We start from the raw sequence: 15,957 nt of genomic DNA, 5'->3' as shown, positions 1-15,957 counted from the left end.
TAAAATTGTGAGCTACCATGTGGGTGCTGGGAATCGATCCCCAGTTCTCTGGAAGAGCAGTCAGTGCCTTTAACCACTGAGATCTCTCTCTCTAGGACCTCAGTTTTACCTCATGAAATTCTTTCTTAGGGAAGTCACTTTCAATGGAGGGAAGTTACAAGGATGAGAAGAGGCATTATGAATGATCAGATGGCACATGAGCTACAAAAGACCCAAGCATCAGAAAACTGTCATTATAGAACTGGATTCTTCAACTCCAGACATTCTTGTGGAAGTCATATGAATTACAAAAAATAATCTGGTAAATAATCTGGTAAAAACCCCTTGATTTCTGACCCACAGAATCTTGAGCAAAGAGTTTGAAAAGTAGCTTTAAACAATCACAATTTGGATCATTTATTATATAGTAATACATAACTGGTACTGTCACACAGAATAAGAGTATAGAGCAAAAAGGAAACCGAGTTTCCAACATTCATACACTTAACGCTCTTCCTTAATAGATAGTGTCAATTTGTAAAACACAATATGAAAATTATTTGTCAGAGTCATAATAATATTAGTTTCATTTATCCTCAGTCAGACAAATCATTAAATACTACCTGGAAATCCAGGAACACCTGCTTTTCCTGGGAGACCGGGTGATCCTGGAGGTCCTATGAGGCCAGGGATTCCAGGGGGCCCTGGACTACCTCTGTCTCCTGGTGGTCCTGGAACATCAAACCCCGGAGGTCCTGGATCTCCCTTCTCTCCTGGTATTCCATTTAAGCCTGGTTTACAAAACATTATCATGAGAAAGTATTGAAGCAGTTTCTAAGCAATGGATCTGGTTATTTTTCTCATAAAGAACTGATAGGATCTGCATATGATAAACCTAAGAGAGTACATTAGAGACTCTTTGGCATTGTTCATGTAAGAATGACTAAAGAAGATGGAGCATTAACACTTTAAATCATATTTCTTTAAGATGGTTTTCTCAAATTACTTTTTAAAAAAGGTATGTTTCAAGTCATTGTCAGAGTCATGAGGAAGACTCATTCAAAATACAAAACTATTTTTATTATTATAAAAAACCAATTCTTAAAAATCCTTAGTTCATTGTTGACTAACTTTTTAATAAACTACAAAAAATACCAAAACCATGAAATAAGAGCACAGTTTTCTGGTTGGATATTCAATAAATAGCATTATAACATTAAATTGTTGTAGAACTTTGAATGCATATTCTTCATTGTTTATCTCATTATAAATTTTTAATATCTTATGATTTGTCACTGACACACCGACCACAGCTAGATTTTCACTGTTCCATTATTTGATAGTTATTTAGAGGGGGTCAAGATAATAGGCATCAATTATTAGTACATATTATGTTGACCCTTCTAAATAGTTACCAAATAAGTGAGTTTGTTTGGATCTAATTTTGGCTTTGTCTTACGTGTTGTTTAATAATATGATACTATCAGTTCTTAGTATTTTGTATTAATTTTTTATTAGAAAATGAAATAAGTATATTAATAAGCTTCTGGCAGTTTCAGTCATGCACTATAACTCAGGGTTAGTAAGATAATAGTAATATTCTTGCTGATCACTTTACCATTTAAGAATCAAGATAATTAAAAATGGGTGAAGTTAGTACTCTGCTTTGGTGATGTTAATAAAATTTACTTTAAAAATAAATACATGTTCCATGAATAATAAAAATATGATTTGAAAACTTATATATTGAGAGTGTATTGAATAATTTTTTTTTTGGATTTTTCAAGACAGGGTTTCTCTGTAGCTTTTGGTTCCTGTCCTGGAACTAGCTCTTGTAGACCAGGCTGGCCTTGAACTCACACAGATCTGCCTGCCTCTGCCTCCCAAGTGCTGGGATTAAAGGCGTGCGCCACCACCACCCGGCTTGAATAATTTTTATACTAACTTTTATTAGCTGTTAATGCTATTAGTTTAGCTATAAAGTCTATGTCAAAGAAAAAAATTATAGGCTAATATATGAAAGTAAATTAAAATGTGTTAATTTGCATTGTTCTGATCCTATGCAGTCTTTATGATCAATATGTGTATATATGCTATCCGAGGAGGGAAGGAAAAAGTGACACAGAAATAGACTATTAGATGACTTAATAAATAAAACAATTGCAAGTTATTAGGTACAATTAAAAAGTACATATTAACACTTTGTATTTTATTAAGATTCTTATTAATGTTTTATTTTCATTCAGCTATGATGTATGAATTCAAACTGCTTCTCTACAGCCATTCACTTTTTCAAGAAACAATAAAACATAACAGAAGTGATAAATTCATTTTATCTTTCATTGTGAAATAGCAGGTGACATCTGTAAGGCCCAAACTAACAATCCTTTTTGTTTTTCTTCACGATCCTGCTGCTATTCAGGTTGGGCAAAGTGTTTTTGCCTTGAACGATGAAGCAACTATTTATAGGACCTTTGTTTAAAGCTTGCCTCCCAGTTTTTTTTTAATGCCTTCAATCAGTAACGACATGTCAGGGGCCATAAAAAGGTACAGCATGCCTTCAAATCGAGTTTTAAAATAGTACATGAATAAAAATAGCCTTTATGGGCATTTGATACTGTTAACCACTGTTTTGAGATTTTTTAATGCAATGACAGACAACATATCAAGTATCATTGAAGGTCTATGTGTTCAAAGGAATTACATGTTCATCTGAATTGTGCTCAACTTTCTGATATGTTCATGTGAATTTAAAACAGTTAAACATTTCATATTTGTTTTCACTTTATGAGCTATTACAATATTTTGAAATACTAAATTCAGGCCTGAGGATGGGCCTTACTATACCCGAGTAAACAGAAAATCCACAATTCGCATAGACTCTTGTACAAATACAGAAAAGCCATACAATTACTACTCTATGGAGGCAAAATCACTAGGCTACATATTCACAAAACCTGAGTAGCTAATTTTTTAAAAATGCTTAGTGTTCTCAGTTATAAAATTATTCCCAGTCTAGGAGAAAAAGAGAAGGAGGAGGGAATCAAATAAAAGGAAACAAAATACCTGTGATATATTTTTACAGAACACTCTTGTAGAACCTTAATTATGGCTTTTATGTGTTAATAGCATGAAAAAGTTCTACATGAAAGTCTTGTATATTATTGCATTATAGCTACTCCGCTCTGAAATAATCAGCACTAACAGTTTGAGGTCTATGTTTCTAAAACTGTATTGTCCAATGATTATATGCCAAGGGTAACCGTGTAATTATCAATTCATGCTATTAGAAATAAATGGCTTTTAGGTGAACAGAGAAGAGAAACATTAAGTATTAAATTAGCTCTTATGCTGTGATCTATAATTCAAAATTTTATAAAATTATATACATGCATAAATTACTTCTTAAATCACTTTGCTGGAAGGCATTCATATGCGCTGCATGTCCTATAAGAGGCACATTTACTGTGATCTTACCAGGTTGGCCGATTGGCCCTGGAGTTCCTGGTAGTCCTGGTGGTCCCTGAATACCAATTCCTGGCAGTCCAGGAGGCCCTATTGGGCCAGGCTGTCCATTTGATCCAACATCACCTTATAAAAAAAAACAGTTTACATGTTAAAAACAACAGCTTCCCTCTTTTTCTTTATTCTCTCATACATTACATCCGACCACAGTTTCCTCTCCCTCCCCTCCTTCTGGTGTTCTCCTCATCACCCTTCTCTCCTATATCCACAATTCTCCTGTTTCCTTTCAGGAAAGAGCAGGCCTTCTAGTGAAATCAACAAAATGGCATACAATGCAATAAGACTAATTTATCCAGAAAGAAAAGTAAAAATAAGTACCCAAACAGAAGTCCCATTAATAGTTACTTATTTAACACAAGGCAAGTAGTCAAGTTCAGCATCTGTCTCAACTCTCTAAAATGCACAAAAGGTTCTAACCTATGCCTTCTTACTATCTGTAATTTATACTGTGCAACTCTTAAGAAAACATAGTATTTAATCACTTATAGTTTTTAAACAGATAAACATCAGCATCTTCCTGTTATTAACTCAAGGCCATATGGCTGAAAATGTGCTCCAGCTTCTCCCCACCTTGCCTAAAATATTTTGACATTAGAAACTTTTCACTCTCTGCATTTGCTATCATTTACACTTTGTCAAAAATTATTTTATCTATTAAGATTTACTGAGAGAACACTGAGGAAGAGGGAGTGGAATGATTGCACGAGCCAGGAGTCAGGAAGGACTAGAGAAAATGAGTGTCTTCTGCAGATGCCAGGACAGCTGCACTTAGGGACATGACAAGATCAAACCAATGGACGTTCCTGTATAGAGGGGACAGGGGCTCATGTGCCACCATCCCTAGTTGAGGAGTTACTGGCAGTTGATGGCTTCTGGGGAAGGGAAAGTCAGTTTTCTTTAAGGGTGTGGCCCCTGGTAGGCTGTTCATATTCTAATGGACTCATGAGCATAGGAGCAGCACAAGTTAGACCCAGGAGATTATTTCTTTTTTAATAGAGGACATGAAGTTTGGAGGCATGGAGAGGTAGGTGAAGGATGGATCTCAAAGGTGTTATAGGCAGGAGTGGGAAACCTACATAGTATGCATACATTTCTAAAGAATTAATAAAAACAGTGTATTTAAAAGAAAACAACCTGCTCCTTCAGAGAATCCTTGGATGAGCTCTGACAAATGTATACAGCCATATAAGAGGCACTGTAATCCAGCTTTAGAACTGATTCATCGATCCTCAGAAGCACCTGTCATCGGTTGTTGGTCCTTTCCCACATGTCAGTTTTCTTGCAGCTACTGTTCCACTTTATTTCTTCCAAGTTTTCCATTTCCAGAATGCCATAAATGCAATCATGCAGTATGTTGTCCCTTGAGTATGTCTTTTTTCACTTAATATGATGATGTAAGATTCATTTATGCTTATTGTGTATACAGATATCCAATCATGTTAGCACTGTTTGTTGCAAAGATTTATTTTCCTATTGAAATTGACTGTGTAAATTTTTGAAAGATACATGTCGGGCTGAGATTTATGTCAGCAGTTAGAGTGAATGTTTAGCATGCACGAGGTCCTGGACTTGATTCCTAACACCACAAATCAAATATTTCATTGTATAAATACATTACACTGTGTTAGTCTTTGTTGTTTGATGGACATTTGGGCTGTTGCCAATTCTTGTTGATTATGAATTAGCGCCTATGAATGTAGACTCACAGATTTTTATGCGAAGTTTCATAGTTTTCTTTTGTAAATACCTAGAAATGGGCCTGCAGTTTAAGAGTGTAAGAGCATGCTTTCCTTCCTAATACATTGGCACAAAACTTTCAAAGTGAAACTAAGCTTGCTTTTGGTTTCTGTACTAGAGACTAAAATAACTCGCAAAGTGGCTGCACTGTTTTGCATTGTAACTAGCTATAAGAAAAACTCAGTTATTCCACATACTTGGTGGCAGTTTTCTTGTTCTTGAAAAGAAAGCCAATTCTTTTTTTAATTTATTAGATTGAAAAAAACCAATTCAAGTTCCCACTTCCTCTCTTCCTCCCATACCCTCCACATACCCTCCCACTCCACCCCGATCTAATCATCAGAGAGGCATATTGCTTTGTGGAAGGTTCAAGGCCCTCCCTACTATATTTAGGCTGAGAAAGGTACCCATCCAAAGAGAATGGGATCCCAAAAAGCCAGTACATGCAGTAGGGATAAATCCTGATGCCACTGCCAGTGTCCCCTCAGTCTGCCCCAGCCATGCAACTGTCAACCACATTCAGAGGGCCTAGTTGATCCTATGCTTGTTCCTTTCCAGTCTAGCTGGAGTTGGTGAGCTCCCATTAGCTCAGCTAGACTATTTCAGTGGGTGAACCCATCATGATCTTGACCTCTTAGCTCATATTCTCATTCCTTCCACTCTTAATTGGACCTTGGGAGTTCAGTCCAGTTCTCCGATGTGGGTCTCTGCCTTTGACTACATCAGTTGCTGGATGAAGGTTCCATGGTGATATTTAAGATAGTCATCAGTCTGACTACAGGACAAGTCAAGATTGGGCCCCCTCATCTCTATTGCTTAGGGACTTCGGCGGGATCATCTTTGTGGGTTCCTGGGACTTTCTCTAGAGCCAGGTTTCTGCTAACTCTATAATGGCTCCCTCAATAAAGATATCTCAAGAAAGCCAATTCTTATAGTCATGTATCTATCTCACTGTAGTTTGAACTTATATTTTGCAGATGTCTACATTGAAGTTCTTATATGTAATTGCTTATCATTTGGTTGTCTTTTGTGGTAAAATATAAATATCTGTTTAAGTAGATGCCAATGCTTTCTGACTCGACTTTTTAATGTAGTTGTTGTTTTCTGACTGCTGAGTTTTATGTATTTTTATATTTTCTGCTTACAAATAGTTCCCTAGATATGATATAAAAATACTTTATTTTAATAAAGTTCAAGTTAGTAGTCTCCCTTTTTATGATTATTAGTATTCTATCTAACAGTTTTTGTCTAGGTTATGATCAGAAAGATTTTTCTCCTATGCTTTCACTTAAAAGAAAGCTAAGGGGCTGGAGAGATGCCTCAGCTGTTAAGGGCACTTCCTGCTCTTCTAAAGGTCCTGAGTTCAATTCCCAGCAATCACATGATGGCTCACAACCATCTGTAATGAAATCTGGTGCCCTCTTCTGGCCTGCAGATAGAATATTGAGAATACTATACATGTAATAAATAAATAAAATTTTAAAAAAATTAAAAAGAAAGCTAAATTTGACCTATACACCTGTGGTTCCACTGTCTATAAGCTGAGGATACTTTTTCCATAACTTACAATGTTTAATATTGATTATTAACTTGACAAGATTTAGAACCAAGACTCTAGACTGTAGGGCATTATTTAGATTAGATGAAGGGGAGAAGATTCATCCTAAATGTGCCTGACACCATTCAATGAGCTGTTGTCTCTGACTCTGAAAAGGAGAAAATGAGCCAAGCACTTTCATCTCTTTGCTTCCCAAAAATCGACGCAGTGAGAACAGCTGCCCTGAGCTCTTGCTGTCATGACTTCCCCTTCATAATGGACTGTACCCTAGAACTGGTTAACCAAAATCAGTCCCTCCTTCTTTGCTTCTTTTGTCACTTATTTGCCACATAAATGAGAGAAACAAGATTACGTGGGGTTATCCAAGAGAAGTTGCACAAAAAATATGTGGCCCACTAAATCTTAAATATTCTACTGTTTGATGTTTTATAGGAAAAAAAGGTGGAGTGCTATGTCCTAAATGTTTTATGTATGGGCCTACAGTCTATCCTGGGATAAAAGTAGAAATGGGGGTTTTATTTGCTTGTTTCATGCACATATACACAATATTTTATGTACTATTTATCAGAAGGCTTCTTTTTCTATTGAAACTTAAATTTGTAAGGACAGAATTTACCCCACCCTTAGAGTGCATGCTTAGCATATGCGAGTGCTTGGATTTTATTCTTAGCTCCACAACCAAAGAATCAAACACAAATCTATTTCTAGATCTCGTGTGTCTGCATTCACATATTTCAAGATATGTTAACCACTATCAGATGGTAACAAGTCTTAAATCAAATTCTTTGAATTTTTCAACATTGCATTTTCTTAATTTGTTTTGACTACCATAGGTTGTTCGGTTTTCCACATAAATGTTAGAACAATTACAAACTTCTGTCGTGCTTTCCTTAAGGATACGATTAGTTTATAGTTCATTTTGTGTAGACTTGATAACTTAAGAAAATTGTTCCTGCAAGTAATTAGCATAGTATATCATTCAGTTTGTTTTGTGGCATTGGTATTTTTGTAGTTTTCTTTACATATAAATACTGCACATATTTTAGAGACATGCATAATAAGAACACGTAGGAAGAAGAGATAGGAAGCATGGGTATGGGTGATTACCTAGACCACTATGGGGACATAGAGGAGAAAGTAAAGATGGAGGAGCAGGCTTCACTGGCCATGAATTTTGTTTCTCTATTTAATTTGGCATGTGTGTGTATCTGCACTAGAAAGATGGGACCTTCTGTGGAATGTTGGGGAGGTTTGGTCTCTAGATATGAGAAGAAGGAACACTACAGAGGTAGATGGAGAGCCAAAACAAGTGGCCGAGGGACAACGCTTAGACATGCAGGTAGATCTTTTCACATCTGCTCCCAAACTCTTCCAACACAAGGCCTTGGCGAGTACACCATTTTTCCCCATGCTATCAGGAAAGGTTAAGAAGACAGAGGGTGGAGGGAGATGTGCGATGGAATTAGAAGTAAGATGAGGGAAATATAAGATGAATCCAGAAAGTGTACATCTGGATCCCACTCGGCAGCTATAGTGGGAGGTGATTTAAAGTATGGGTCCTCCGTAAGGAGCGCTCCGCTCTCTGGTATGTCAAAAGAGGAGTGGCAGACTGACAGAGTCATTGGGGAAGATGCAACTGACAGACATTGATGAGATGCTAGTACTCTGCCACAGGTTAGGAAAGTCCATAAAAGCCTCCAGTGCTTTGAGTTTTACTAATCACATATGGAAAAAGAAGTTTTTGAAAAAAAAAAAGAAATTTGGTGCTATTTTAAACAATCTTTTTTCATCTATTTTTAATTTGTGAAAATACACTTTATTTTTGCATATGTTTCCTAATAGCTATACTCTAAAATTGATTTTCTTTCTGTCCCAAAGTTTTGTTTAAAATTATTTTTCACTGAGTAGTACTCTAATATGTATATATTCCACACTTTCTTCATCCATTCTTCCATTGAAGGGCATCTAGGTTGTTTCCAGGTTCTGGCTACTACAAATAATGCTGCTATGAACATAGTTGAACAAATACTTTTGTAGTATGATCGGGCATCTCTTGGGTATATTCCCAAGAGTGGTATTGCTGGGTCCTGGGGTAGGTTGATCCCAAATTTCCTGAGAAACCACCACACTTCTTTCCAAATTGGTTGCACAAGTTTGCATTTCCACCATCAATGGATGAGTGTACCCCTTACTCCACATTCTCTCCAGCAAAGGCTATCATTGGTGTTTTTGATTTTAGCCATTCTGACAGGTGTAAGATATCTCAAAGTTGTTTTGATTTGCATTTCCCTGATCACTAAGGAGGTTGAGCATGACCTTAAGTGTCTTTTGGCCATTTGAACTTCTTCTGTTGAGAATTCTCTGTTCAGTTCAGTGCCCCATTTTTTAAATTGGGTTAATTAGCATTTTAAAGTCTAGTTTCCTGAGTTCTTTATATATTTTGGAGATCAGACCTTTGTCTGTTGTGGGGTTGGTGAAGATCTTCTCCCAGTCAGTGGGTTGCCTTTTTTTTTAATAAAATAGGGTTTCTCTGTGTTATAGCCTTGGCTATTATCCTGGAACTCCCTCTGTAGACCAAGCTGGCCTTGAACTCACAGAGATCCGTCTGCCTCTGCCTCCCACGTGTTTGGATTAAAGGCATATACCAGAACCACCAGGCTTGTTTTTCTTTTTTTTAATATAAACTTTAGCATACAAACTTCTTTTTTGAGCCACTAGATATGTTTTACTTTATTTTCACTCAATTAGACATGCTTGTTAATTTTCCTAATTGCTTCTCTTTTGATTGCTGGTTTATTTAAATACTCTAGATAGTTTCTAAGTGTTATGATTTTCTCAAGCATATTTATCTTCCTGATATAATTTCCTTATTTAATTTTTCTGGTATTACCTTCTTAATAAATATGTTTTTAATTTGCTAAGGTTTGTTTAAGCCAAGATTATGCCTTTTCGTGGTTAATTTGTGTGTATGGAAAATAATGGTTCCCTGTTCTCATTGGGTGAAATGGGCTACAAATGTCAATGTTGAGAAATTCCTGACACTTTCCTACTAGAATTCTGGGCATCTTATTTTTGTATCCATCCACATAATACCAAGACTAAGTACTATACATACTACTTAGATAAGGGAGGAAAGTCAAGACCATCTAATGATGGAAATTACAGCATTACAATTTTCTATCTGTAATTTTGTATTTGCTCTACTTAGAAGAGCTGCTGAAATTCTGTAAACTTATAATATAAAATATCATTTTCTTATATCTCAAACTTACTTTTCATAATTATAATATTTATAACTCTAAGCCCTCTTTTTATATATTATGCATTAGGTGTTCATTTAATGAGATCATTTATTCATATCAATTTTGAAAGAATTCATCCTTTCCTTACTGACTAATGAAGACACTTCTGTGAAATACCAAGTTTATGAAGGCACATATGTATGATTTAGACACTTCTACTAGTGCGCTCGTTATTCCTGAACAGGTTCACAGTGGCATTTTATCATACATTGATGTGTATTCGGTAATTACTGAGCTTCTAAATCAGTTTCATGAAGTGCTTCTGAATGATTTCTTAAATTCTCATTGAAAATAATTTATATTTATTATAAATGGGGAAATTGACAATAGCAAGCCTTCCCACTAATATATAGGATTAAAAATCAATTATAAAATTTTAAGTTGCTATTAATAGTTTATATTTTCCTTGTAAATATATTAGACACATTTTCTTGATTTTGAAAAAATTATGCACATTTTATTGCCATCAAATTTTTTACTTCTAATGTTTCCAAATATATTGTTTCATTTGTCAAAGTATTTTCTATATTATTTCTGCTGATTAGACTATCTTTTTAAAAGATTCAGGCGAAGTGTCATTTCCTATACTTCCAAGAGCCTTCAAATGAAATAAATTAATATATGAGGTAAACAGAATGCTTCTAAAGTCATCATTTTTATTCTTTTTTCTTTTTTGTATAATGAAATCGTGATATTCAGGTTTGAGCATATTTTTTTACCCACATGGAGATTTCAAAACAGTTATTAACTTTTTAAATTTATTGTTGGTATCTATATTGTTTTGAAAATGACATACCAACTTTCTTTTACAGTTTAGTCATTTAATTTCAATATCTATTAATTGGTCTAAATATGTCTAATAAATGAAGATTTTGGAGACATAGGTCCTGAGAATCAAAATAGTATAGTAAATTATTATGCATACAAGTAATTTACCACTTAACATAAACCACAGCCATGTTGGGCAATTTTTTTTTTTTACTGTACTGTGTTAGCTGAATTTTGACTATTGTCAAAATTTGATTTGAAACTTTATTAGCACACACATTGAAAAAAACTGCTATTATAGCAATACTAGTGGTTCTCAACCTCCTGGGGTCTTGACCTCCTGGGGTCTCATGTCAGAGATCTTGTATATTGAATATTTACATAACGATTCATAACAGTAGCAAAATTAAAGTCATGAAGTAGCAATGAAATAATTTTATGGTTGGGGTCACTACAGAATGAGGAACTGTATTAAAGAGCTGCAGAATTAGAAAGGTGGGGAACCACTCATCTAGATTGTTTTAATAGTAGAGAGCAACTTCTGAGATTTTTCAAGAGCAAAGTTCATACCTTTGCGTTTTTAGTGACTTAAGTATTAACACGATCCATGATATGAACATAATAATTGCTAGACAAATGAAGAACTTATATAGAAAAATGTCCAAATATTAATTCTTTTAGTACGTTAAGAACTGTACTAGTAGCAGTGCCCAATAACTTCTACCTGAGATCCTATCATTAGGGAGGTGGGAACAGGAATAATGAGTTCAACAACAACCTGGGTTACATGGAGAATTCTTGTCTCAAAACGAAAACAAAACCAAAAGCAAACTAGAAAGCAAACCATCCCAAATTCTACTTAGATTTTACTATTAAAAATATGGGAATCCTAAATTTCCTTTAAAAGATTAAATAAATTCATGGTAACAAAAAGTACATGTTTCAAATATGTAGTTAATTTATTCATAAATTATTTCTCAAAATATAGTAGGGAATTTCTTGAATTTGATTTGCAATTTTTAATCATGGCTTATAGATGAGAAAGATGAACTGTTGGAGAACACTACAACTTTAAGTGATTTACAGTCCCTCAAACTTATTTAGTCATAGATATATAGGTGTTATTAAAAGATATACACACACATGCATAAACAGATATACAGGATTCAAAAATTGGCACCCATTCTCAGAAACACACATTCTTACATATATTTCATGCCAACGGCAAGGTGAAATGACAGATTCTCTGGATTCTTAGCAAGTTTCCCTTTTTTTGAGAAATGCTTTTGAATTTTGAAGAAGTCACTCTCTCCATAAGTCATGTGCATATGAATGCCTCCTAATTGCTAATGAAATATTTCATAACAACCCTGGAAAACCACCACCCTCTTTTAGCTGAGGTTATAATATCTCCTTTCTCTATCATCCAGAGTCTATAAAGCTCCTGTACTGCTGACAATGGACCTTTAATCACAAGGACAAGCTTGAAGGTCTCAACTGGAGCTTGTTATTTGAATCAACTCTCTTTCCTGTTCTCAAAAAATATATATAACTCTTTGAACTAGGTCCTCTGTATGGAGCTGACAGTTGGATAGCTTTATGTGGCTGTGGCGCCTCTAGTGGTAGGTTCAGATCATGTCCCTGGGGCAAGATCTGAGTTTTCAGAACCTATTCGCTATGCTTGATGCATCTTGAAGCAGGGAGAAGAGTTTGGACCTAACCTCAACTTGATAAAACATGTTTTGTTTACTCCGACGGGATGCCTGCTTCTTTCTTCAAGGAGAAAGAGTGATATAAGAGGTGGTATATGGGAAGTGGGTAGAGTGATCTGGGAGCCAGAAGATATGTGTAGCAAAATATGGATGGTATGTAAAATAAATGTAAAGATAATAAATAAATATATAATTGTACTGAGAAGGAAAAAAGAAATGTAAGTGTCAATAAAAGATATATAGGTGTTACTAAAAGAATTTATTTAAGAAGAAGCTGTCTTGGACTACTTTTGGGATTTTCACAACAAAACCCATTCTGGCTAAAATTAAGTGGAGATATATATTGCTTTAATAAAAATCTTTGGGAATATAGAGTTAATTTAGTTATGTCTCCAAAACATTGACCATGAGAATTCTGTTTCTTGCAAACTGACCAGTGAAATAAAACCAGCCAAGCCAGCTATGTTAATCCTATTCCTTTTCATAATCAACATCAAATTCAAGAACTTTAAAGCAATCGAGAAATGGAAAATAATATCAATAGTTCACAGGGAAAATGAGGCTCTTAAAATATGAAGTGATGGTTAATTTACTCACAGTAAGGAACATGTACATTTGAACTATGCTGAGAGGAAAGGCAAAGTACATAGTATAGTTTAAAATTTTAACCCAAAACTTACTTTTACATTATGGGAGTTCACACATTAATCTATAGCTACCATAACATACACAATGTGATAGTAGTTAAAGAAGAGTGAAATAGATGAATGAAATAGGATTGACACAAGAACAAAGAGCCATATTTATATAGTATTTGACTTGATAGAGATCCCCACATAATTCACTGTTGGATTTCCATTTTAAATACAATGACATACACTCAAATTATTTGAGATTAAGACAGTAATAGGACAATGCCTTGGCAGTGCTGAGCTGACAAGTATTTCTTACACAAGGCACAAGGTGATAATAATAGAAAACATAAATTAAAAATAAAAATAAAAACAATAAAATTTAAACTTTTATTCAAACACACTGGAAATGTGAGTAGGTAACCAACAGAGAAAAAAATTATTCCTGAGTTTATTCTAGAAAAAAACACAAGTATTCATTCAGGGTATATTAGGAATACATTCAACTTAATATAAAACACAACACAGTCCATCAATTCAAACTGGTAAGTGTTTAAATATCTAACTAAAAATCCACAAGAGCAGATAAAATGATGGATGCCCCTAGTCATCAGAGAAATATAAATTAAAATGTAATTTATGATATTACCACAAAGCAAGTAAAACTTTCGTGCTGGAGAGAATGACGACTAATGCTGTATTGGCGTAAATTTTAAATGGCACATCCATGTTGGAGAAAGAACACACATGAGCAACAATTATAATCTTAGCTACATGGTTAATCAAAATGAAAACATATATTCATTAAAAGATGAGAGAACTCTTCTAATAGCTTCTCTCATAATAGTCAGCTACTTGAGACAGTCCAGGTATCCTCGCAATGTCATCTTTTTACTTAGTAATTTCTTAGTAATAAGAACTAGTGATGAGCACAGTGGATGCTTTTTTTTTAAAAAAAAAAACATGCTCAGTGAAAGATGCTTTACAAGAATGTATATATTGCATGACTCCAATTACAAGGACTCCAGAACAGACAGAATAATGATATATTTTAAAACACTTATAACAATATTGGTGTAGATGTTGGAGACTGGAAAATGGAATAAGAACAGTTTCTAGGATATGTATGTGTGTGTGTGTGTGTGTGTGTGTGTGTGTGTGTGTGCGCGCGCGCGCTAGAACTTAGAGCATAACGGGGAAATGCACTACCAATTAGCTGTGTTCCCAGTCCTGAGAAATTTATATGATATTGAATAGCATCTGTCAATCTGAAAATACATCTGTGGATTTTATATAGGCATACAATACCTATATAAGTAGACATCTTTGGAATTGTAATGATTGTTTACCTCCTGAGTATTCAGGGGGAATGCACCGCTATTGCAATTGTTTTGATATTCATCAAAAAGAAATCAACAGATATATAGAGATATGGTTAGGTGGACAGATGTATAGTAAATATGGATAGTAAAATGTATGTCTAGTAAAACACTCATAGTAGAACATCAGTGATGGATGTATATAGCAGTCACTGTGTTGTCTTTTCTACCTTGTATTATATGTGTAATTTCCATTTCTGGGACAGAGGATTGAATCTGGGGCCTTTCACATACTAGGCATGTTTTCTACTGTAGAGCTATATCTCTAGTTCATATATTCACATTATTTTATTTAAAAATACTTGGAAGCAGACAAAATGTTATACACGGGGTCCAAGCAGCAGGTAGACAGGTCATTCGATGTACAATTCTTTAATGCTTCTGTGTATTTGAAAACTTTACAATGACATAGTTTAAACAAATTATACTGATAAACCTACTTACTTCCACCAGGCAAGAAAAATCAGGAGGTTTGTTTGTTTGTTTGTGTTTAGTTTTGTTTTAGAATAGTCAAGAAGTGATTGGGGAAAAGAAGTGCTTTCATTCATTGCTGATAGGAACGCCAATGGCACAGACTGAAAGAAATTTCACAATACCTTGAGAGACTTTTACTTTTTAATGAGGAAATTAAGTTTTGCTCCTCTACTCTACTATTATACCTGCACACATCTGAAATAACATGTGGCATTATTTGTAATCAGAAAAGATGAGCAAAAATCCATTCTAAGAAGTAGCAATTGATAGCATACTCATGTAATTCAATACTAGGCCACCAAATTCTTTTAAATGCTGCAAGCACTGACATGGAGTGATTCCTAAATTATAAAATTATACAAAAAAAAAAACACATGAAAAGGCAAAAGGCAATTATGTCCTCTGTTTTGACAAATGAAGAGAAAACTTCCTAAGAGTTAGTATTTTTGTTGAGAAATAACAGAGAAAAAGAAACAAAACTGAGATTACATATGGGATGGGGAGGAAGAAAGTGGGGATTGGGGATGAAGTGAAAGAAATATTTCTTTCAGTTTGTCTGTTTGTTTAATTGTTTCTGAGACAGGTTATTCTGTAGCCTAGACTAGTGTAAAACTCAGTAGATGAGAATGGCCTTGAACTCCTGATCCTTCTGCCTCTGACTCCTATGTGAGATTACTGGCCTATGGAACCACACTAGGGTCTGTTACTTATATGCAAATATCTTTGTATTACCTTTCCAAGAAAATCAAAGATTAAAAATAACTATCAGAATATGAACAAAATTATAAGAGTAACAGAAGAACATCATGGGCTCTCCAGTTAACTGGCTTATGACCCTTAACCTTTTCTAAAGGTTTCGACATCAATAAAAGTTTAAAGCAAATTGAGAAG

The 15,957-nt window shown here is 34.7% G+C and overlaps 1 protein-coding gene across 2 annotated transcripts in view; it reads right to left on the bottom strand.

Annotated features, from left to right (window-relative positions):
• Col4a5 (collagen type IV alpha 5 chain) overlaps positions 1–15,957 on the bottom strand; it is a 195,768-nt gene that overhangs the window by 48,386 nt on the left and 131,425 nt on the right. For both annotated transcript variants that reach the window (XM_041636781.1, XM_041636782.1), the window contains exons 30-31: positions 3,457–3,570; positions 603–770 (exon numbers count right to left, since the gene is read on the bottom strand). In XM_041636781.1, coding sequence (XP_041492715.1) covers positions 603–770; positions 3,457–3,570 — 282 coding nt within the window. The remainder of the gene's footprint in view (positions 1–602; positions 771–3,456; positions 3,571–15,957) is intronic.

The sequence above is a fragment of the Microtus oregoni genome, unplaced genomic scaffold (genome assembly GCF_018167655.1).
Source record: "Microtus oregoni isolate MIOR12 unplaced genomic scaffold, Mior012 000050F_005, whole genome shotgun sequence".
NCBI lineage: Eukaryota > Metazoa > Chordata > Mammalia > Rodentia > Cricetidae > Microtus > Microtus oregoni.
The sequence above is the reverse complement of the archived record's forward strand: the minus strand, read 5'-3'. Positions and strand labels throughout refer to the sequence as shown.